At 35.2% G+C, this 25,893-nt stretch overlaps 2 protein-coding genes across 2 annotated transcripts; one reads left to right on the forward strand and one right to left on the reverse strand.

The window, feature by feature from the left end:
• Window positions 1-6,739: 6,739 nt before the first annotated feature.
• Window positions 6,740-9,871, reverse strand: LOC127847959 (rRNA methyltransferase 2, mitochondrial-like). Its single transcript, XM_052380210.1, has 3 exons — window positions 9,534-9,871; window positions 7,992-8,023; window positions 6,740-7,695 (listed from the first exon to the last, which is right to left on the reverse strand). Exons 1-3 carry the CDS (start codon window positions 9,869-9,871, stop codon window positions 7,232-7,234), a joined length of 834 nt encoding a protein of 277 aa, XP_052236170.1. The 3' UTR covers window positions 6,740-7,231.
• Window positions 9,872-10,043: 172 nt separating this feature from the next.
• Window positions 10,044-25,422, forward strand: LOC127847742 (uncharacterized). Its single transcript, XM_052379845.1, has 10 exons — window positions 10,044-10,208; window positions 10,456-10,557; window positions 11,867-11,990; window positions 13,011-13,074; window positions 14,949-15,029; window positions 17,800-17,948; window positions 19,312-19,461; window positions 20,034-20,073; window positions 21,175-21,365; window positions 23,645-25,422. Exons 1-10 carry the CDS (start codon window positions 10,085-10,087, stop codon window positions 23,682-23,684), a joined length of 1,065 nt encoding a protein of 354 aa, XP_052235805.1. The 5' UTR covers window positions 10,044-10,084; the 3' UTR covers window positions 23,685-25,422.
• Window positions 25,423-25,893: the final 471 nt, after the last annotated feature.

The following is a 25,893-nucleotide window of genomic DNA, read 5'->3' on the forward strand; positions in this document are numbered from 1 at the left end:
AAGTCCAGGCATCAACAAAACCAAGCGAACATAATAAGTTCTTCACTAAGGAGCACCAATTTGTTTTATTGGGATACATTTCTAAATCATTCTTTAATAAATTATACACAAGAAGAATATACTTATTTTCTTTCGTTTGAAGAATTCGTAACCAATATTTAATAGCCTTATACATATGTATAGTTTTAAAAGATACTCTGCCTAATTCTCCATATATAAAATCGTTCTGAGTAGTTTTCTTCACACCAAGCAGTTTTTTGCAAAATCTCATATGTACTGTCTCAATTGATAAGTCATTCGCAAAACAACATATTTCACAACAATAATTCAAAATTGGCGATACAAGCTTATCGAAAAGTTCCAACTTGTGTTTTGGCGGTATATAAGTAAATTTATACAAGTATTTATTCATAGTAAAAATGGCTTTTTGTGCCTGTCCGGCCAAAGTACTTTGTGCGGTACTAAGCGAACCCCCGGTAGTAAAAACCACACCTAAATAACAGAATTTGTTAACTATTTCAATTGGTTCGCCATTATAATAAAAAGCAATGTCATTTGGGATAGAACCGCCTTTTTTAAATATCATAACTTTTGTTTTAGCAACATTTACCTTCAGTTTCCATGTTAAACAATAATCATATAATATATCAATACTACGCTGTAATGATTCAGCCGAATTTGCAAAAATGACAATGTCGTCGGCATACAGTAACATAAATATCTTAAACATATTAACATCTATACTATCTGCATTGTTATGAATAAACATGTCTTCTAAATCATTGATAAACATCGAAAATAAAAAGGGAGATAAGCACTCCCCCTGACGTACCCCAAGAGTACATGTGTATTCATCACTTAACTTATTGCAATACTTAACTCTAGACTTAACAGAATCGTATATTGATTTAACAATGTTGAGTATATGACCTCTAAGTCCCAGCTGTATCAGCTTAAACCAAAGATTTTCACGAACCACATAGTCAAACGCTTTAGTATTATCAACACATAATGTATAGAGTTGTTTCCCTTGATTCAGAACATGTGTTATTAAACCGTTAAGCACAAATATATTATCTACCGTACTCATATTTGCCCTAAATCCTGATTGGGCTTCTATATACACGTTATACTTTTCGGCCCATGATTTCAATCTATTATCTATAATCCTAGTAAACAGCTTACCTAAACTACTCAATAAAGTTATACCCCGATAATTATCTACATTATTTATACTGCCTTTTTTATGCAGTGGAATCACAAAGCCTTCCGACCATCGCTTGGGGAAATATGCGTTTTCAAAAATCTTATTAAACAATGTATAAAACACGTTCATCAATGCATTTTTACCGACAGTAAACATTTCGTTTATTAAACAATCAGGACCACCTGACCTGTTGGTTTTCAACTGGTTAATGGCTGCTGTTATTTCCGTAATAGTTATACATGTGTTTAATTCACTGAACATAATTTTAATTCATCATTTTCGTACCTATCAATAAAATACATAATATCCTCATCAGGTGTAAAAAACCTATCTTCTGGATTATTAACAGCTTTAAAATAATTTTCAAACATTGACATTGATATATTTGACTTTTTGATACCAGCAGATTCCTTTAGCATATTCCAATATAAACGAGCATTTTTGTGCCTGTTACTCAACAGTTTGTTTGTTTTTTCTTTATCATAATTGTATCTACATTTTCTTATTGTTAACTTATAATCCGACCTAGATTTCACCATATTCACTCTTGTGTTTTCATTTTGACTAATTCTATACTGATTAAGACATCTTAAGAAAATATTCCTTTTCTCAAAACACTCCTCGTTAAACCATGGCTGTGAACTTTCCGAGTTAACAACATAATTACTATTTTCTGTACATATATTTTTAACAAAAGGTGAGGCAACATTGTCTAAAATAGTTTCGAAATTATTTATACACACATCTATATCATCACATGTCATGCTAGCCCTTATATTATTCGTCAAAACCTCTAAGCTTTCTAAACATTCTTCACTTTCTAAATTTTCAATATAAGTATTTTTCAAGTCGGGCTTCCATACATATTTATAGTTTACACTTTCAAAATCTTTTGTATCACACCTATCACTTGTATTTTTACTGATAATTGAGTCTAATGTATATGTAACGCTCATTAAACAGTAGTCTGAGACAATATTTGGAACATCGATATAAAATATGGAAATATTCTTGAACATAGCATATTTGCATAACAAATAGTCCACCACGCTACATCCCCTATTGCTTACAAATGTATGTTTCCCTATCGTATTATCATTGCCTTTTCTACCATTTACAATTCTATAGCCCGTTTGCTTACAAAAATCTAACATAAGTCTTCCATTATTGTTGACAGACGTTTTATCTAATGAAAACCTACGTAATTCAATATCCGACTGGTACCCCTCAGGCAGTAAATCAATATTGAAATTGTTCACAATATCATTTTCTACATAATCAGGCAAAGTTGAAGTGCGTGAGTTAAAGTCTCCAAAAATTGCATAATAATTTTCATTTTCTGACAAACTTTCTACATATATAACGGAATCAATTAACCTATCAAAAACATTAGTCTCATCCATAGATTGGCGGCTACTATCATCTGGAACCACATAACATAAACCTATAAAAAAAATAAACAGTTTATATGTTATTGTTGTATACAATAAAAAATTTCTCTAAATTGAATTAAAACATTAAGAGTTATTATATTTTTCATAATAATTTAAGACGTTAAAGTTTTCCCTGCAAGGTTGGTGTCAATAATGGTGCATGCATATGTGCTAATTAATTTACGATATTTAGGATAAACTGTGGTATAAATTTGGTTTGAAAAGAGCGTTGACAATAAGACTGTTTTAAACTTAGATGAAAGGCATTTATCGGTTTTGTTAAATTTAGTTTCGTCATAGTTAAATGCATTTTTAAAGATTAGGTACTGTAATGATAACAAAAGTAGACCGGATTTATTTGCAATATAAGTCATTTTGTTTTCGTGATAGTTTTTGTTCTTGTTTGGTGGCCTGTTGGCTTGATGTGTAAAGACATTTTGCTTTTATGGTGTTTGGCCGTTTTGTGAATGCCAGTTAACATGTGTAATTTGCTTATCGTTTTGGTGAAAGCCAGTTGACCAGATGTGGATAAACCCAGTTAGCGCGTGTAGTTTGTTAACCAAATTTGTTAAAACGTGCGTTTACATTTTTGTTTTTATTTAATGTTAAGATTGTACTGTTCGAAGGATATTAAATATATTGGAGAACATTAAATGTATGTTATTAAGGTCCAGATTGGCTTATGTAAATTAACCGGTTGGCTCGGGTTGTCCGTTGACAGTTTGTTGAAAGCAGATTTTTTCAGATGCGTATAAGCCAGTTTGCTTGCGTGTCAATTCACTAAAATGTCTCAAAACACATGTTGAAATTGCATTTTCACATGTTTGCGAAGTTTATTTTTTCAGAAGCTGGACAGTTCGAAGAATAAATAATGAATAGTGTAACATTATAGTAAGAGGGCAGCTCGAAAGGTATAAATTGTGTAATTATGTGTTAGAAAATAACTTGTTAAGATTAATAATGATGCTTTTATTGATGATGATGTTATAAATGTTGATGATGATGCTAACGTTATTGATGAGGAGGAGGAATAGTTGACAGTATTTTGTGAATGTATAATACTACATTAACGAATTTTGAGTGAATGAAATTATTTAAGGTTTGATAAATACCGAATGATGTTGGTCTATACATATTATTTAGAAGAGAAAGTGAGTATGGTTATTGTTTAGCACGTAAAAATGAATGAGTTTCTAGGTTTTGCGTTTAATTGAACAAAAACAAGTAACGATTCAGCAACAGGGATTATTCTCAGATGGTACATGTATTCCTTTTAGAGTCACAGAAATTCAACTTTGCATCAATACCTGTTTTCTTTGAGATTTGTTTGATGGGTTTAAATCCCAAAAAATTACGAGTTTTGCAGCCGACCAAGTACCTATAGCTTTGTATTTGAGTGTGTTAAGCATTTTGTTGTTTTCAAATTAGTAAATCAAAATTAATACGGTGTTCTAGTATATCAATTGAGCTTATGTTATTGCCATGGAAATTTGAGCCAGGGTTCGATCAGTAGCTTAAAGTATGTCTGTGTTGGTGAATTGAACCTAAAAACAAATGTCAAGTCGGTAGTTTTAATTTTAAGAGCAGAACATACGTATTGATTGTGAGAACATTAGTAAAATGTGTTTGGTATTTGTGCATGTCTCTTGTGGTCATTGGACCAAGTTGTTTAAGGTCAATTGGCCTGATTTTGAAAGCCAGTTGGCTTGTATGGTCAGTTGACCGTTTTTAAAGCCATTCTATATGGTGTGTGAAAGCCTGTTGGCTTGTGTTGTCAGGTTACCGAACTTTCTTGGAACGAAAGTCTCATAGAATTTACAATACTTGCAAGATTATTGTTTGCAATGCAGTAACTGGACAGTTCGAATAGTATATTAAGTATCGAAGAACATAAAGGTATGGTTTATGTAGTAAGTTATTATTATTACTAGGATTATTATGATGTATTTTATTAGGGTGCATTCGGAGAATTGCAAAGCCGGTAGTTAAAAAAGAGCCTATTACATCAGATATATTAAAGAAATTTTATCACACTTTTGTTTCTGAGAGCGATTGTTCTTTGGGGTATTTAAGAGGCGTTACAATCTTTTTCTTATTTTATGCTGGTTTTTTAGGATAAGTGAAATTTTGTCTGTTAAAAGATCAGATGTTGTATTTTTAGATACGCATTGTGATATTAAAGTTGAAAAGTCAAAAACGGACATTTTAAGAGAGGGTAATACTGTTCTGATTGCAAAAACTAATACAGACACATGACCTGTGAAATTGTTTGAAAAGTATTTGTGTGTTGCAGATATTGCATGTTCATCTACTGATTATGTGTTTCGACCAGTTTATTTGTGTAATGTTAAACACTGTTTCAAATTGATTTCTTATAATAAGCATATAAGTTATTCTACTATAAATGATAGTTTTAAGAAGAAGTTAAGTCTATTGGGTTATGTTTCTTCTAAAGATGGACTTCATTCTTTTCGTGCTGGTGGAGCATCTATAAGTGCCAATAATAAGACTGTGGATAGACTTTGGCAAAGGCATGGTAGATGAAAAAGTGTTTCCACTAAGGACGGATATGTTAAAGATTCTTTGAAAGACAGATTATCGGTGTCGCTAAATTTAGATTTGTGAAAAGTCATTATTAATGTATGTGTGATTTGAAATGTATGATGTGTTGTTCGTAGCACATTTAAAGACATTATAATATATTATTATATAAATGGTTTGGAAATGCTTTATTATTAAGTTCTGTGTTTGTGTGTCAGTTGACCGTTTTTTAAAGCAAGTTGATCTGATGTGTGAAAGCCGGTTGGCTTTTGTGAGTTGAACTTATTTTCTTAAAAAGCATGTTCACATGGAATTAACAATCTTTGCAAGTTTATTTTTTGCAGTGCAGTAACTGGACAGTACGAATGATATATTAAGTATTGGAGAACATAAAGGTATGGTTTATGTAGTATGTTATTATTATTATAAGGATTATGATTATGATATTTTTTATTTCCGTTTTAATGTTTATCATTAATTTTGTAAATATTGTCCTGTCAAATACAAGCACTCACTCCTATTTTGTCTTTGGTTTATTATTTGTTTGATAATGATAATGATGATGATATGGGTTATAAAGATGATGAGATTTGAATAGTATTTTGAGAATAGAGAATAATAAATTTACTCATAACTATGAGTAAAACGCATTGTCAATCAAGCATTCTCTCAACCGAGGCTCATGGACGCTGCATTATCAGTAAATCACTCTATCATCTAAGACTCATGCACGTCGCATTGTAAGTCAAGCGCTCTATCAACTGAGACTCATGAACGTCGTATTGTAAGTGAAGCGCTCTATTAACTGAGACTCATGAACGTCGCTTTGTAAGTGAAGCGCTCTATCATCTGAGACTCATGCACGTCGCATTGTAAGTCAAGCGCTCTATCAACTGAGACTCATGTACGTCACCTTGTAAGTCAAGTGCTCTATCAACTGAGACTCATGAACGTCGCATTTGTAAGCCAAGCGCTCTATCAACTGAGACTCATGTACGTCACCTTGTAAGTCAAGAGCTCTATCGACTGAGACTCATGAACGTCGCATTGTAAGTCAAGCGCTCTATCAACTGAGACTCATGTACGTCGCCTTGTAAATCAAACGCTCTATCAACTGAGACTCATGAACGTCGCCTTGTAAGTCCAGCGCTCTATCAACTGAGACTCTTGAACGCCGCAGTGTAAGTCAAGCGCTCAATCATCTGAGACTCTCGCATTGTAAGTCAAGCGCCCTGTCATCTGAGACTCATGTAGTCTGGAGTTCTTTCCCCTTTCACTACGTAACGTCCGCGCAGTAAAAGAGGCAGGGTACCAGACAAAGACTCTTGAACGTCGCATTGTAAGTCAAGCGCTCTGTCATCTGAGACTCATGAACGCTGCATTGTAAGTCAAGCGCTCTATTAATTTAGACTCATGAACGCCACAAATCAGTAAATCATTCTATCAACTGAGACTCATGAACGTCACAGTGTACGTCAAGCGTTCTATCAACTAAGACTCTTAAACGCCACATTGTAAGTCAAGCGCTCTATCAACTGAGTGTCATTTATGTCGCATTGTCAGTAAATCGCTTAATCAACTGAGACAACTGGACGCCTTTTTGTAAGTCTAGCGCTATATCAACTGAGACTCTTGAACGCCGTATTGTCAGTCAATTGCTCTATCAACTGAGACTCTTGAATGACGTATTGTCAGTCAATCGCCCTATCAAATAAGACTCATACACGCCGTCCTTTCAGTCAAGCACTTTATCAACTTTATGAACCCCGCATTGTCAACCAACCGCTCAATCATCTGATGCTCATAAATGCCGCTTTGTCAGTCAATCGGTCTATAAACGGAGACTCGTGAACGCCGCATTTTCAGTATTGCGTTACATCACCTGAGACTTATGTACGCCGCATTGTCAGTCAAGTTCTATATTTACTGTGCAAGTCGGGCTCGGGCGATTAGACATTGTCAATATAAAGTCTAAAAACAAATCAAACACGCATTTACATCATATTATCGAATTTCAAACAACAAAAACACGGGTTATTGTCATTAATATTTATGTGTGTCTATCTAGAAAAAAATCCATCCCCAACAAATAAATCTCTGCCGATTCCGAGCGGCAAGCGTCCGGCTTGACAATTTTTACCGAGCGGAACATCCTTTTCATGATAGACGTAACTTTATCTCGTTCAGCCCCGTCCCATATTTTACACAGCACGTGGCCACCTTTTGTTAATATCGCTGAAGAAAACTTCAACACGGCGACAGACAGCTGACAGATCCGGTCGTGGTCAAGTGCCGCGGTACCGGAGGCTGAGGGCGCCATATCGCTGAGGATGACATCGGCTAATCTGTCGTTAAGAATGTTAATTATTCGTTGCTGTGTAGTTGAAGTGGTAAAGTCATGGCCTGCCAGCGTCACAACGCCTTCGATAGGATCTATTTGCTGCATGTCGATGCCGATAACAGTTCCCTCACGCGTGTCTGTAAAAGTAAGGGCAACGTATAAGTTAATATCGACTTACACGACTTTAAGCAATCCCGTGCAGATGCTCGCAATACGATACAAACGACAAGTAAACGAAACAGTTAATGACCAATCATCATTTTTCAATTAAACGTCCGTATAATGTTATTTTCTGATGATTTCAACAATACATAAAATGTTCGATATTCAATTCTCGCAAAATTACATATCGTCCATTGCAGGTGATAAGGGTTATCCGCCACTTGGCATATTTGCAGATGGCATCTTTTGGCGATCTTTAAAAGAAATGTGCGATACATGGTCAAGTTCACACGAGTTTTGAACAAACTGTGAATGTGTTTGGGGTTCAATTTGTCGAAACTTCAGTAGGAAATAGTTAACATCCACTTCTTTAATGTAAAAAAGATATTAATATGCGCAAATCATATTTGACAAACATACTCTCATATAATAATTGTGTGGCTTATTGCGTAAGCAATGGATTTGTTTCTTCATATTATAATCCCACTGTCCCACAAGTATTTCAACGTAAACTTTATATATGTATTACTGTCATATGTAGACAGAAATAACATTTGAATATACATTTGATCATGCTTTTATGATTATTTCACAGTTTAAAATGTTACATGTGCAGCACTGCTATGAATTATAAGCATGCTGTTGTTAATACTGAAAATGCTGCAAACGCAAGTGAAAAGGCTTACAACATGGTCACGATAATACGTATATCAGATTCTATATAACGTTCGCTGCATTTTTCCGTTGCCATTTGAGATCTCAGCTGAGATATCATGATAACACATTTTCTAAGCAATGTTCGTGATTTTTGGGCAGATAACAGCACATCTTTAATGTTTTTATGGTTGCACTAAAGCCATTCACGATTTCGACATTGTTAAATCACGCGTAACGAGACTGCCGAGATAACGCGAGATTAAGGGTTCGGGGGGGTTCTGCCAGTATTCGCTCTACAGTATACACACCTTACCTATCCGCTATATTGACTTTATAAATAAAATAAAAACGATAAATTGCCGATTTGTAACTAATAAAAGCAATCTTTATTTTTATTATAACGTTCAATGACCATCTGCTCGAAACTAAGGAAAACTGCCGTGCCTCCTTAAAGGGGCCGTCAAACAGATTTTGGCATGTATTGAAGCTTGTCATTAAATACTTTAAATGCTTTATATTGATAAATTTAAACATTTGAACTAAAAAAACTCCTGTAAAAAAACAATAATACAATTTTAAAAAAGGAAAAAAGGAAACCTCAACAGGGCTCGAACCACTGACCCCTGAATTCCTGGAGTAAAAAGCCTCCCGCCTAGACCACTCGACCGTCCATGTATTTTATAGCTATATAAGCAATCCTCGTAGTTTCCCAAAATATCGATTCGCGTCGGTAAGACGCCTTATCTGTTGGACGCCTGGACGGCCCTTTAAGGACATGTTTTATGTTAAATAAACATCAAGGCGGGGCCATCTGGACTCCGTGTGCATGATTTTATCTGGGTCTTGTGGTTTCAGAAGAAAATACTTTAAAGAAACACTATACCATGTATGGGAAACAAGTTATCCATAGGACTTGTACATTTCTGACACCAAGAACATTATTTGAGCAAACTTGGTTGGAGACCAGCATATAATGTTACGTGATGTCAAATGCCAAAACATCAAGGTCTGACGAGTTAAGTAGAAGCAAGAATACATGAGGGCTCCGATCATCAATTTGAAGATCCTTGTTACTAGCATATCAACCATCATATATCGATATATCCCCATATAAACGAAGCAAACGTTCATTCGTTGCATCTAATTTTCAGCCTAATTGACTGAAACAATAAGGCACATTAATCAAAATAACAAAAAATAATGAATGGGTAATGCGTACAAATATTCCATACCAGATTTGCTCAACTTCGCTGCAACTTGCGACCAGGAACCCGGTGAGGCCCCGCAGTCAATAACAACGGAGCCGGGTTTTATTAGTTCAAAGCGTTTGTTGATTTCAATGAGTTTAAAGGCACTTCGACACCGCCAGCCTTCCTCATGGGCTTGTTTAACGTAGGGATCATTCAGTTGACGATTAATCCACCAGTTCGATGATTGACCTTTGCTCGCTTTGCCGAGAGCGCTGGAGCGGGAAAAATATCTGACCGTCAGGGTTCGAAACTGTGTGGTAACACTCCAAGTAATCGCCATCTTTGTTTATCTTTCTTTCAAAGCTAGTATTTTTTTAGTTAAATGTTACGAATATATTCAAACACGAGTATTAATCTAATAAATCATTCTCGAAAAATTTAAAGGCATGTTTCAAAAAGCAGTCGATATTTTACTCAGAAATATGCTAAAAATATTTTTTTAGTTGCGGATTTTTGCGACCTTCACCTTACTTGAGACCGAACGTCCGTCAGAATGAAATGCACGATAAATCTGTTGTCCTCGTGCAATGGACGGAATTTTATACTCAGCTCTGTGACACATCAAACAAGCGCACGTATAAAATGTAACGGAATAAGACGATTTGCTTCAAAAGATGGTGATTAATGTTATTACAACATTGTTTCGGTTGTTGATTAGTATTCGGATTAATTAAAACTTATTATGTTTTCGGATTTGTATGTATTTATCAGTGGTTCTAGCCAATGTTGTTAGTATTTTTTACCATTTGCAATTAATGTTTTAAAAAGAAAATAATTGTCTAGCATAGTCAAAGATTAATGTGATCCACAATTAATTAATCATCATAAATGTCAGACTACAAATACTTTTTTTGTGTGATGTAGCTGAAGATATACTCACCCGTACAGATCGCCTTCATCACCATGATGATGACTGTAACACCAGAAAAACATACAAATCTATCATGCAAATGGTGCCTCAACCAGGTAAAAACAAGAGGGTCAATGACTCATGTGAACTGGAATGTAAGCTATTCTGGTCACCTTCCATTGTCTTGAAATGTTTTATAAATTGTTATTTCAAATCAATAAAATATGAAGAAAAATTGCCATCACGAAGCGTTTTTCATTTTGCTCAAACCAACCAGGCAAAGCTTAGTGAGGGGCAAGTTTTAGCTTACCTGAGCAGTCCTGCTCAGGATAAGAATTTATTATCACATTTTGTTCATCATTGTCTTCATTGAAACATGATGAACATTTACTTAAGACCAAATTTAATTATTTCCTGATCTGCATGAATTTAGTTTAAAAAAAAATCAACCAGGGTAAAAATTGGGTACTAGGTCACATTAGAAACAAGCTTGAGGATACTTTCTTTTTTGCCCAATCATAATGAAACTTGCTAAGAAATTTGCTCAAATGATATTTCGGCTGACTACATGTCACTTAGAAAATGTTTTCAATCAGCGAAAAAATTCACAAATCTGAGCCAATGTCCGTAATGGTACAAGTCCATTTAAAAGCATGAGAGTGAAAGGGGGTATGGCAGTTTTCCTGCTTTGGCTATAGTAAAACCTTGTGAAAAGTCTATAGAAGCCACAATTTTTCCCCAATCAAAATGAAACTTGCTCAAAACATTTTTTTAATGATAATGGGGCCAAGTTATACAATGGTTCCATAATGTTTGGTTAAAAAAGAGCTGCTGGGGTGGGATGGTAGTTTTCTGTATATGGCTGTAGCAAGATATAATCAGCAGAGGTCCAGATAAGATGCCTATTTGTATAAAATACTCATGCCAAATGCGCATGAATTATACTTTTGATGAGTGAAAAAAATCATTAAAATTGGCATACGTATTTTGTGCAATTATCAGTTAGACCAACAGTGTCCAAATTCGGATTATTTGATCAGCCATTTCAAAATGCATATTTATGTAAACGAGAGTAGATGATTTTTATTATTAATACATGTTTTCTGCATGTTCATGTATAAAATTGTTATAAAATACAAAATCAAAGACTTTTTGGGAGTATTTTAAATACTCCCTCAAACATCTTTGATTTTTTATTTTACTCATCAGCTTAAAAAGTCATGAGTGAAATACTCCTTATCTTAAAAAAATTATCTGGAGTTCTGATTACCAGGTCAGAGCAGTTAATTTTCTTTTGGTCTCAGGTGAGCCTTTGGCCATCTTGTTTTTGTATAAATATGAACATCTTCTATTCATAATATAATGGCACAATGCCTTAAAAAAAAAGGCTATGAGAGAGCAACACTTGACATGTGCATGTTTCAGTTGTTGTGGTAACATCCGGATACCGAGAAGGGGGCATATGGCACAAGAAAGGCATGACCTGTACCTCATTTACTAGTGTCTCCTTCTCCCCACCTATCATATCCATCTGCCTGAAAATACCAAGGTAAATATCATGTTATATCTCACTTCATAATCCTAAATACAAAAATGATGTGTTCTTATTTACAAACTGTAGTCATGTGACCGATTTGTATTTTCCATGCATGGATATAATTAGATCAACTTTTAAACTGGGTTATAGTAATGACCCCATATTGTATTTTTTAGCTAACTTGAGCTGTAATGCATCAAGCAGTGTGCGTTTAAATCTTTTGTTCCCATACAAATTAACAAACAAAAAGTCTCCAGCTCAAATCAAATATAAAAGAAAAAAGATTGTTTTAACTCCAGAGGCCTCATTTATGTCTCAATTCTTGATGAAACTTGGTCCAATCATTTTTCTTGAATGACAAAATATTTGTCATGTACTAATGTCATGTTTATGTTAACAAAATCAAGGACAGGTTTGAATCTGTGTCACATGTTTACAAAAGCAAGGCTCCTGGTTACAATTAAGAAAAACCTTGTAACCACTCTGTATGCCACATTAATCACTCAATCTTATTGAAACTCGGTCAAAATGTTTATCTTGATAATGTCATAATCATGTTTGAATCTGGGTCGAAAGGGGTTAAAAAATAGGTTACCAGGTCAAGTCTTCAATAGTTGGTGTACCAAGAACTCAGCTTAGTGCTGTAGGGCTTTCATGGCCCTCTTGTTCATATTTGAGCATAGGTCTATGGAAAATTCTTAATGTTTTGACTTTTTTCAGCCTGATGTTGATTTTTAACCAGGTTTTCCAAAGAAAAAAGCTGGTTATTAGATTTGCGTATGTCAGCGGGCTGGCGGGTGGGCAGAACAAGCTTGTCCGGGCCTTAAATATGTCGTTCATTGTGAGATTTTAAAATCATTTGGCACATTTGTTCACCCTCCTTGGACGGTGTGTCGCTCGAAAGAATCACGTCAATATCTCCAAGGTCAAGGTCACAATTTGAGTTGAAAACCTGGTTTTGTGACATTTTGGCCCTTTTTGTTGATTTTTCTATGACTTGCATATCTGGTAAACTCAACAACTTTGTTTCAGCAAGTTTCAGACTTTACTGGAAAGGACGAGGCATTTTGCTGTACACACATTAGCTAGACATCAGGTGAGACTAAAAAATAGTGATATTCATTGTTTTTCTCCTTTGAAAAAAACACGCATCTTTTTTGTAGACATTAGGATAGCTCACTTTTTAGCTCACCTAAAAGGTGAGCTTTTGTGACCGGTCTTTGTCCGTCCTATGTCCGTCCGTCCGACCGTCATCATTTGCTTGTAAGCATTCTATAGGCCTCATTTTTTGTCCCATCTTCATGAAACTTGGTCAGAAGCTTTGTCCCAATGAAATCTCGGCCGATTTCGAAAGTGGGTTGTGCCAGGTCATAAACAAGGTCACTAGGTCAAAAAAAAGAAAAACCTTGTAAACACTGTAGAAGTCACATTTCATGCCCAATCTTCATGTTACTTTGTCAAAATGTTTGTCTTAATGATATCTTAGTTGAGTTTAAAAGTGGTTCCGATCCATTAAAAAACATGGCCGCCAGTGGGCGGGGCAGTTTTCCTTATTTGGCTATATAGAAACCTTGTAAACACTCTAGAAGTCACAATTTTTGCCCAATCATCATGAAAGTTGGTCAAAACATTGTTTCAATTGATATCTCGGACGAGTTCGAAAATGGTCTAGATCGGTGAAAAAACATGGCCGCCAGTGGGCGGGGCATTTTTCTCTATATGTATATAGTGGCAGTTTTCCCTACTTGGCTATAGAGAAACCTTGTAAACACTCTAGAAGGCACAATTGTTGCCCAATCATCATGGAAGGTGGTCAAAACATTGGTTTTATTTATATCTCGGACGAGTTTGAAAATGGTCGGGATCGGTGAAAAAAAATGGCCGCCAGTGGGCAGGGCATTTTTCAATATATGTATATAGTGAAAACATGTGAACACAGTAGAAGTAACATTTTTGGCCCAATTTTCATGAAACTTGCTCAGAACATTTGTTTCCTTGATACAAGAGGTGAGTTCAACAATGGTTCCGGTCAGTTGAATAACATGGCTGCTGGGAGGGTGGCAGTTTTCTCATTATGCCCCCCCCCCTCGAAGAAGAGGGGGTGTATTGTTTTGCTCATGTCGGTCCGTCCACTTATGCCTAGGATCATGAAACTTCAAAGATACATTGATCATGACTCGCAGATGATCTATTGATTTTCAGGTCACTAGGTCAAATGTCAAGGTCACGGTGACCCAAAGCAGTAAAATGGTGTCGAGATGATAACTCAAAAAAACTCATGCCTAAAATCATGAAACTTCATAGATTCATTGATCATGACTCGCAGATAACCCCTATTAATTTTCAGGTCACTAGGTCAAAGGTCAAGGTCATGATGACCCAAAATAGTAAAATGGTTTCCGGATGATAACTCAAGAACGCTAAGGCCTAGGATCATGAAACTTCATAAGTACATTGGTAATAACTCGTAGACGACGCCTATTGATTTTCAGGTCACTAGGTCAAAGGTCATGGTCACGATGACCCAAAATAGTAAAATGGTTTCCGGATGATAACTCAAGAACGCTTAGGCCTAGGATCATGAAACTTCATAGCTACATTGATCATGACTCGCAGATGACCCCTATTGATTTTCAGGTCTCTAGGTCAAAGGTCAAGGTCACAGTGACCTGAAATAGTAAAATAGTTTCTGGATGATAACTCAAGAATGCTTATGCCTAGGTTCATGAAGCTTCAAAGGTATATTGATCATGGCTCGCAGATGACCCCTATTGATTATCAGGTCACTAGGTCAAAGGTCAAGGTCACAGTGCCAAAAAATGTAATCACACAATGGCTGTCAAGGTCACGTTGACTCAACTTAGAAAAATGGTTTGACATTTGGTAAAGATTGAATGAACTGACTCCTTTCAGGTGAGCGAACTAGGGCCATCTTGGCCCTCTTGTTACTTAGAGCGATTTCTCTTACAGGTCAGCTATGGGATGACATTTGCCCAGTCTATCCCAAAAGTTTGCCAGTTCAACAAAATACCACATTATGAAGACAAAGAGGTATGAACTTGATTTTTATTTAATTTGCTTTAAATTCAACATGACTATATTTTTCAGGGTCTGCTGGGTACTGATGAAAATGATATTACCAATGACTGTATATGTATTTTCCATGTTTTTTTGGTTCGTAAGTTATTCATATGAAACAAAACATGAATTTTTCTACAAAGGTTATCCATTACCCTGTTTTCCAGAGGTTATTGTCCCCTTCTGGTTTCACCTGAAGGGACTTCTGGTTTGCAATCTGTGCGTCTGTCTGTCTGTCACACTTTTCTGGATCCTGCGATAACTTTAAAAGTTTCTCAAATTTTTTCATGAAACTTGAAACATGGTCAGAAGGCAATATGGAGATTATGCGATCTTTTCATTTTGTTCCTACGTTAAGAAATCTGGTTGCTATGGCAACAAATAAAAAAAAGAAATTGTGACAATGGTGGGGCCAGTAGGGGACATATATTGCTTGGCAATAGTCTTGTTAGATTCTGCTCTATCAAAATCAGGTTTAGCAGTCATCCTAACTAATCCACATGATGTTTGATGGTGATCTTAAATAATATCACACAGAGTTTGTAGGTGATCCTATACAGTCTTCACGCTAAGTATTTTAGCCAAATAGCCCTTGGGCTAATAAGATGGAATTTTGAATAGCCCAAAGACATTTTCAATAGCCTGAAGAGGTCAATATAAATTGTATGACTTTATTGGCCAGGAACACCAAAATAGTTATTAACAATCAGAAAATCTACTTCAATTAGTAAAAACACATGCATGTGATTACAGTAATAAAGGGTATTCTGTTTCCTTTTGAAATGCATTTTATACAAAATGCACCAGATAATTACGCTGTTTATTGTAACTTTATTATTACACATGTTCTCATTCAATGATTCCATTAATCAGTTTGAACGGTGTTTGGTTTTATTTTAAACCAAATTGAATTATTATCATGTTAAAAAATATCCGAAGAACTTGAAAAAATACATCAACCTATTAAAATAACAGATTATTATCGTATTATTACTAGGACAATCACCTGTGAATTTCTGAATTGTCGGCATGTGGCTTCAGAACAAAAGGCCACTGGGTGTGTTAATTGCCCAATCTACCAAGTGACAATGTCTGCTTCTTTAATTTACTCCCGATGTTTTGATAAGCATGTGTCAACCATGAAAAGCATTGTACATTCGTAAACAGATTGTAAGTAGCAAAGTAGGTCAGGTAGCAGAACAAGCTTACAGAATAAGCAAAAGTACTACAATTATAAATAATTAGTTGAAAAAACGTCTTCTAATACACAAGAATAATTGATTAAAGCACATGGAAATCTAACTGTAATAAGGATCAATTTGTTTTTAACCCCATGCTTACAATGTCCCTTACAGACTCTTTTATTTTTATTGAAAAATAACTTCGTCCATTTTTCATGAATTATAAATACATTTTTGGAAAACGCTTCTAAAATTAAATACGCTTCTAGATTGGTCATTATTTTAAAACATTACGAAGTGCCCGATGCGCGAACATCCCAGAACATGATCTACGCATGTTCAGTTTGAATAACCCCATCTCGATTGGGCGTCAATTGCATCATTACTTTAAATATTAACATACTCGGATGTTTACACGACATATTAGAAAAATGGCGGCCGCATGTGTTCATGCAATTATTTAACACGTATAACGTCATTTTAGGCATTGAAATAGCGAATTTATTCGTGCCTCTTAAAAACGCTTATAAATCAGGTTAATGATATGATAGTTGTTTCAGTTTTTCAGTTTGTTCACAATTTTATGCTAAAATATTTAATCAACTGGTCAGGCTATTTTATAAGCATTTAGGATCGACCGACCGGCCCAAGAATCTACTCGGGCTTTGGGCTTATAGGCTAATTCGAAGACTGCCTATAGCTGATCTACATGATGTATAGAGAATAACAGTTTAATACCTGTTGTTATATAATACTACAGGCAAAACTTTAAATGACAGAATGTTGAGGCTTTACGAGCTGTTGTTTTATTGGTTCCTTGGTTGATATGTCTCGATAGGGTAGTAACCTGTTTTTCTGTTTATCAAACCTTTACATGTCAACTTCAAAAGAAACACTAAATTATAATTGCTATGATTCAACATTTTTTGTTGCAATAAATATGTTCTATGATGCACTTTGGCTTAATTTTTGTATAATATTTGCTTATCAGTGTTTTTTGTGTGTGCTTATTTTGTATAAAATGAACTACATCTGGGTAGCAAATTGTTTGTCTTTTTGAATCTGTTTTTTTTTTTATAGAAAATGTTGATTTTTACTTATAATATACCTCTAAACATCAACTAACCTGTGTCACCTTTGTATCTGGCCTATAAAAGCATAGATATATGATAAAACAAGGGTTTGCCAGTGAATTTAATTGATCAAGGTGATATAACAGGGTTTTCCTAACTGATAGAATTAATGTAAAACTGCTTTCAGATGATATTTCAGAGGATTTGGTGGCTCTAACTGTTCCAAGTGATATATCACATGGTTTGCAGGTGATCATAAGTAATCAAAATGAGATTTCACAGGGTTTTCATGAGATACAAATTGCTCGAAATCATATAATGAAGCGTACACCTGCAATGCTAATACATGTAGATTCAAATTAAAGGTTTATCTGTGATACTTAGGTTAAAATGATGTAACACAACAGGTTTTAGGGATTTTTACTGAACAAACTGATAAAGTTAAGGGCTTTGTCAGTGATCCTTATTTATCCTCATGATCTTACAAAGGGCTTACCTGTGATTCTGGGGTGCTCTGGTGTGATGCAATGCGAGGCAGAGTCGTTCCATCAGGTGGGGGACCACAACGTCTGGTACGGGAAAGTGTATGAGGCCCACATCGATGATAACGTCTCCCTGCCCATGCTCTACCAGTCCAGGTTGGCACCCTGCAAGCTTGTGTTTTTTCTATGTGAGCCATGCTCTGGGGAAACAGGACATAATACATAAAGTGTCATCCTAGGTTTGCTTGTGAAGTCCACATACATCATCATAAAGTGTCATCCTAGGTTTGCTTGTGAAGTCCACATACATCATCATAAAGTGTCATCCTAGGTTTGCTTGTGAAGTCCACATACATCATCATAAAGTGTCATCCTAGGTTTGCTTGTGAAGTCCACATACATCATCATAAAGTGTTATCCTAGGTTTGCTTGTGAAGTCCACATACATCATCATAAAGTGTCATCCTAGGTTTGCTTGTGAAGTCCACATACATAATCATAAAGTGTCATCCTTAAGGTTTGCTTGTGAAGTCCACACAAGCTAATAAGGGACAACATGCTCTGCAAACTATGGAGTTTTGTGTAGAGACTTTTCATTAATGAATAAAATCATAAAAGCAAAGTAGGTTTTCCCTCATTAGCCTTTGTTACAACATTTTTGGGACAACATTTTACGCACATGCACATTTCCCAGTTTTCTCAGTACGGTACTCTGCTCATATATACAGTATAGTTATTTTCCTATGTTAAATTTCCCAATGTGAAGAGCTTAACAAATATATAATGTATTTGAATTAAACTTGTCTTGTGATGGATGCTAATAAATTTGGTGGTTATGTTTAAGCATTTACAGAATAATTGCCCTTTACATTGAAAGAGTGCTATTTTGAAAATATTAGACACAGTCAAGAATTGGACAATATCAAATAAGTGATATAAAAGTGATATAAGAAATAGTCAAAGCATGTCTTAAGTCAAAGGTTAAAAGGTGCGGTTTATAGTCTGCTTTGATAACGTATGCATATTCAGCCGACTTCAACATTAACCCCCGATCACTGGGATTTAAGTCATCCGTTTACATATGGCGCCGAAGATAGCCACGGCACTTTGCCTTATTTCCCTCACAGGTACCCATTTATACACCTGGGTGGAGAGGAGCAAGCGTGGGATTAATTTTTTGCTCAGAAAAATCCAGTGCCCCAAGTAGGATTCAAATCAGGGACCTTCCAATCCCTAGACCAGTATCCTACCACTACACCACTGTCCCCACTGTAATGTGTCAATATATTCCATTAACTTTATTCTATAACATTTTATTGCATTAAATATATTGCATTTATTTCATTGCTAAATATATTGCATTTATTTTATTGCATTCATTTTATTGTATTCATTTCATGGCAAAACATTTTCTTTTGTGTTGAAAATTTCATTTTATTGCCGAATATTTCAATTGCAGAACATGTCATTCAATAGCAGAACATGACATTCTATTGCAGAACCTATCATATCATTTCAGAACATTTCGTTCTGTTGGAGATGAGATCTTTATCCAGTCCTTTGAAGATGCCACATTGCCGTTTGAGAACTGGACCCATGAGGCCCATCTGAGAATGGCGTGGAACTACATACGGGACTACGGCCGGGACAAGGCCATCCCCATGATACGGTGAGTGGGATAAAGATTGCAAAGGGAATAGTTAACACTTTGGGGATGGTAGGAGTGGTGTTATTAATTGCATTTCATTTGTGTGAAAGTTTTTGAGCAAGGCAATACAGAAACCTGGGTCAGATTAGTTTTATGCGAAAGTCCATGGTTTGAAATATTTCTGAGGTTATTGTATCATTAGTGCTTTTAAAGTACTTGGATTATTTATAATTTACTTTATTTTGCTGGCTTTGAATTGTATGTCACTTTTCATAACTTGGTGCAATATATGATGGTAGGCCATCCTGATGATAAGATGGGTGTAATAGTGATCACTATGAAGCAGGCAATGACTTTTCTAAAAGGAATTCAGTAATTATCATGGCCAACTGTTCAGAAAAGATTATGTGGATTTTACCTTGTCGTCTAACACTTTGTCCCACAATGAGGTTCACTTAAGTTAACTGAAATTTGTTTATATTTCCATAGATACAATCATGTCTGAAAAAGTATTCCTTTTTTAGGTAGTAGTAAACATAAAATTGTATGGCAAATGTAAATCTTTTGTTGTAATACACTTCTTGCATTTTCAGGGATGGTATCCAACATTACAACCAAGTGCACAAGGATAAAGTAAGGTGTTTTAAAGTTATATTAAGTTTGAATTGCTTAAAAGATTTGCCATGTTTTATCCATGAGTTTTGTTTGAAAAACAATTTTTACAAGCTTTATTTACAAAGTTGTCATACACTTTTCAATGTCCAACATTCAAACTTGCATGCATTCTTCCATGTTGAAAGCTTTACACAAATTAGTAATTTCTATCAGTTACAATAGTTGAGATGTACCATGTAATTACTCCCCCGACACAAATTGATTCGGGGTACAATAGGGATGCGCTTTGTTGTTCTGTCATTCTTTCGCTCTTTCAGTCTGTCCTTAACAATTTTGTGTCCCCTCAAAATCTCTTAGCGTTTTGACGGATGTTCATGAAACTTGCCATAAATGTTGAGGGTATTAAGACAATGTGCAGAGGGCATGTCATGCTGACTGAAGGTTAAGTTAATACTATTCAGTCAAAGGTCAAAATCTTCTATACCCTTTGAAGGATATTTATGAAACTTGTTTAATGTTTAGGTCATTGAGACAATTTGCAGAAGGCAGGAGTCAGTCACGCTGGCTCAAGGTCATAGTCATACTTCAAGGTCAAAAATTTGAGCCTTTATGTTCATGTTTGCCCCACATCTCCTACTGTATACCATTTGAAGGATTTGTTTTTTTTAATTTTTCCTCAATGTTGAGAAAATGTGCAATAAGCATGAGTTAGTCATGTTGATTAAGGTCAAGCTAGTGCTTCATGGTCAAATGTCTCCATTTTTGTGTTCACTCAGTAATTGTTTACTATACCCTTGAAAGATTTACAAGAAACTGCGAAAATGTTTAAGTAATTAGAGGATGTGCAGATGGCATGAATCAGTCATTCCTGCTCTAGGTCCAGGTCATACTTTAAGGCCAATTGTTTGAGTCTCTATTTTCTTGTGCAGTCCATATTTATGATGCTGTTTGAATGAAGCATTGAACGATTTTCATCAAACTTGGCTTTAATATCTAGGTCATTGAGACAATTTTCAAATGGCATGACTTAGTCACGGTGGCTGAAAATCAAGGTCACCATTTCAAGGGCAAAAAATCTTTTACTGGGATATACCTGTCTCATTTACTGCCTTGTTTCAGATTAAAACCGGCTACCATGAGACCATCACCATGTTCTACTGCTTTGTCATTGATGATGCCATCACGAACGCAAGCAAACCAGGCGACACTTTTGAACGGTTCCTCAAACGTAACGGTCACCTGCTTGACCGCAGCCTCATGTACAAGTACTACAGTCGGGAACGTTTCTCTGACCCTCATGCAAAAGAGAAGTAGGTTATGTGTGTGTTGTACAGAAGTGAAAAAAAATGATACCTTTGTATATCTTATTAAAAAATGACAACATCATATGTTTAATCCTCACATTTGAGTGTGACCCCGATACACAACTGCCTGAAGTGATTAATTTATGTTTTTTGTAAGTGACTTAATAGAGGAAACCTATGAAATATCAGTTATGTCACCAATCCAAAAGCCCCTTATTTATGCATGCACTTATAACATGTGCATGTGTATGTAATCTTAATACAACAAATAACCATATTATGTTCTGAACAGCCTTTTATAGGATAAACTTGGATCTTATTTTTTAGCTCATCTATTGTTTGAAAAAAATTTATTAGCTCATCTATTTTTTGAAAAAAAAAAAATGAGCTATTGTCATCACCTTGGCGTCGGTGTCGGCGTTGGCGTCGGCGTCCGGTTAAGTTTTGTGTTTAGGTCCACTTTTCTCAGAAAGTATCAATGCTATTGCATTCAAACTTGGTACACTTACTTACTTTTATGAGGGGACTGGGCAGTCAAAGTAAGATAACTCTGGCGTGCATTTCGACAATTATGTGCCCTTTTTATACTTAGAAAATTGAAAATTTTGGTTAAGTTTTGCGTTTAGGTCCACTTTTCTCAGAAAGTATCAATGCTATTGCATTCAAACTTGGTACACTTACTAACTATCATGAGGGGACTGGGCAGGCAAAGTTAGATAACTCTGGCATGCATTTTGACAGAAATATGTGCCCTTTTTAAACTTAGAAAATTGAAAATTTTGGTTAAGTTTTGTGTTTAGGTCCATTTTATTCCTTAAATATCAAAGCTATTGCTTTCATACTTGCAACACTTACTAACTATCATAAGGGGACTGTGCAGGCAAAGTAATGTAACTCTGACTGGCATTTTGACAGAATTATGTGCCCTTTTTATACTTAGAAAATTGAAAATTTGGTTAAGTTTTGTGTTTAGGTCCACTTTATTCCTTAAGTATCAAAGCTATTGCTTTCATACTTGCAACACTTATTAACTATCATAAGGGGACTGTGCAGGCAAAGTTATGTAACTCTGACTGGCATTTGGACGGAATTAAGGGGCCCTTTATACTCAGAAAATTGAAAATTTGGTTAAGTTTTGTGTTTTTGTCCACTTTACCCCTAAAGTATCATAGATATTGCTTTCATACTTGGAACACTCGCAAAATATCATAAGGGTAGTGGTTCAGTTAAAGGACAAGTTGCATAAATCTGGTTGTCATTTTTGCGGAATTATGGCCCTTTTTTGACTTAGTAACTTTGAATATATGGTTAAATTTTTTGTTTCGATCCACTTTACTTCTTAAGTATCAAGGCTATTGCTTTCAAACTTCAAATACTTTCATGCTATCATGAGGTAACTGTACCTGGCAAGTTGAATTTTACCTTGACCTTTGAATGACCTTGACTCTTAAGGTCAAATTATTAAATTTTGCTAAAATTGCCATAACTTCTTTATTTATGATAAGATTTGATTGATACTTTGACAAAACTACTCTTACCTGACATACCACAATAGACTCCACCCAAACCATCCCCCGTGCCCTCCCCCCCCCATCCCCCTCCTCCCCCACTCCCCTATTTTTATTAATTGTTTTTATTTATTTTTAAGATCATCTCACAAATGACCACCACACCCTCACACTATACCCCACCCCCCCCACCCCACCCCCCCCCCCAATTTTTTTTTTAACGGTTAAAAACACAACAATTTATTTTTATTATTTTATGTTTGAAATACCGTCCAACCATAGCACCCAAGAATCCCCCTCACCCCCCCCGCCCCCCACCCGAATCCCCCCCCCCTCTCCCTAAATTTTTTTTTTTTTAAGATCATCTCACAAATTACCACCACACCCTCACACTTTACCCCCCCCCACCCCCACCCCAATTTTTTTTTTTTTTTTTTTTTTAATGGTTAAAAAACACAAATATTTTTTTTATTTTATGTTTGAAATACCGTCCAACCATCGCACCCAAGAATCCCCCCCACCCCTTTTTTTCCGCATTTTTGGAAGATAATGTAATAAATGTCCACACCCCCACACTATACACCCCTCTTCACTCCACCCCTCCCTCCTTTGTGATTGAAAATGAGAGTCTTTTCACCTTTAAAAGAAAATAGATGAGCGGTCTGCACCCGCAAGGTGGTGCTCTTGTTTATAATAATCTATGCACACAGTTTGTATTATAATGTTGTTACCTCTTTCAATAACTAGCTTTGGTTACATGTGTTCTCTTCATTTCAGGTTTATTCTGCCTGACCTGCAGGTGTTACCAGGGATGTGAGAGAAACAAAGGCCATAACTTTAGATCAATCATAATGACTAGTTTCTAAATATCTAAGTATTCAGACACTCTAAATTGTTCGGACATAATCTTTTTTTGGCAAAAGTAATTATGTTTGTAACTCTCTGATTATACTCCTTTAATTGACGTTTCGGCATAATGCCTTTATCAACACATTGGAAATTATATGTTAACTACATTTTTACGTCTTTTGACTGCACAATTTAAATAACAAAGAAAAATGTTTTTAAACGTCAAATGACGTTGTACATGATGACGTCATAAATGGCGTTATATAAAATGGCGCCAAAAAAATGTAAAAATTCGCCAAAAATGAAATGACGTTAAACACTTACATATTGTATCTTAATCATATGTTAAATGTGTGCTTTATATATTTAATAAATTGATATTTTACAATAAAATAATCATCATCATATGTAATTATAATCTACCTTAACTTATTATCATAAATTAAATAGGGTAAACTTATTTAATGACTCTTATTATTTCAATCCATATCTATGTATAATATTCTAATGATATTTGATTAAATAATCATATATACTTGCTATTCTATATATCATATACACATTATGGACAAGATAAATTGCATAAAGTACTATTATTTTTACATTCATTTATGTTGATGATTAATATAAAATGTTTTTCACATATATTTTTTACAAGATAGTTTCCCGTAGCAGGACATCAAGTTGATTTTTTGTATTTAGTCCATTTGGTGATTGCGTTTGAAACTTCTTTATAAATTCCAATTCTTTAATAAGTCTGTAATAATGGGAACTGTCTCTTATTTGTGTTAACACTGATACACCCATATCCTGCACTCTGTGGCCAGCACCATTGAAATGTTCTGAGATTGGTTTCTCTCTTCGTAGTCGCACGTCAGCCTCATGTTCTTTGGCGTGTTCCTTTAATGATCTGCTTGTCTCTCTGACGTATACCATCTTTTGGCATTTAATACAAAATATACCGTACACCAAGTTATAAATGTTACAGTTCTGTTTTATTGCTTCGTTTGGAATGTCACTTTTTGGGTTGTTATGAAAACCTCTTTTCAACATTTTACAGACTATTCAATTAGTCTTACACGATTGTGGTATTAGTTGAAAACGTTTGTTTATTTCTTTGTTTGTTTTTCCATGAACTAAAATGTCACCGATATTCCTATCTCGTCTGTATGCAACTATTGGTACGTCTGGGAATATATTTTTCATTCTGTCTGATTTATATAGTTTGTCTGTATGTTTTCGAATTATTGAGTGGATATTTGGAAGGTTGTTAGAATAAGTTATTATAGCTAGTGGTACTCTCTTGTTGGCTGTTTTATTTGTTTCTTTCTTCTTAAGTAAGTCTTTCCTATTTAAATTATCAACTCGGGATAGCTCATGGTTTACAGTAATTCGAGCTTGGTAATACATCTTGTGGGGTTTGTCAAGTAGTTTTATCTACCCAGGGATATAAACTAACAATTTAAAAACCTAATAAGCTCAGACTTGTTCGTTTAGAAGTTTTTGTATAGAAGACTTTGGACTTTTCTCTGAAAATCTACAAGCTCTGATCAAATTGTTGGGGCAAAGGTCAATTGTTACTTTATATCCCTGCAACCCCTACCTCTGATTGAAGAAGGGCAGGTGTCTATTGATATTACTTTTAATATGATCCAAGTGTATTACAGTATAAACTCATTTATGGTTTTGTATAAATGTGAGATGTCCGTCTTTGTTTTTTAATATTAAACATTATTTATTTATATAAAATGCTGAGATTTTAAAATGTGGTTGATTTAAGTCTCTTGATGAGATTATTAAAGATAAACTCAGTGCACTAGATTATTCAAACTAACCGTCAAAATACACAGCATCTTGTCTTGAGCAAGGCACCTCCTGTATCGTTCATAATCTAGAGTACCCCAACTAACATCAACCCAACATCGCTCTTCTGGAGTGATAGCAAAATGGCAGAGAATCAATGTGTCCTCAATACAAATGAACCTTGCTCTGGGAGAATAGTGTTTAAAGCATGTGCAAATAGTATTGACATATCTTAGCCTGTGTAGTCCCTACAGTCTTCTCAGTGACTATACTTCTCACTTAAATTGTATTTTCTTTTTTAAATAAGTCCATGTTTAGCAAAAAATCCAGTAAAGGCAAGTTTTGTCCCTGATAAGCCTGTGCAGATAGCACAG

The sequence above is a fragment of the Dreissena polymorpha genome, chromosome 10 (genome assembly GCF_020536995.1).
Source record: "Dreissena polymorpha isolate Duluth1 chromosome 10, UMN_Dpol_1.0, whole genome shotgun sequence".
Lineage (NCBI taxonomy): Eukaryota > Metazoa > Mollusca > Bivalvia > Myida > Dreissenidae > Dreissena > Dreissena polymorpha.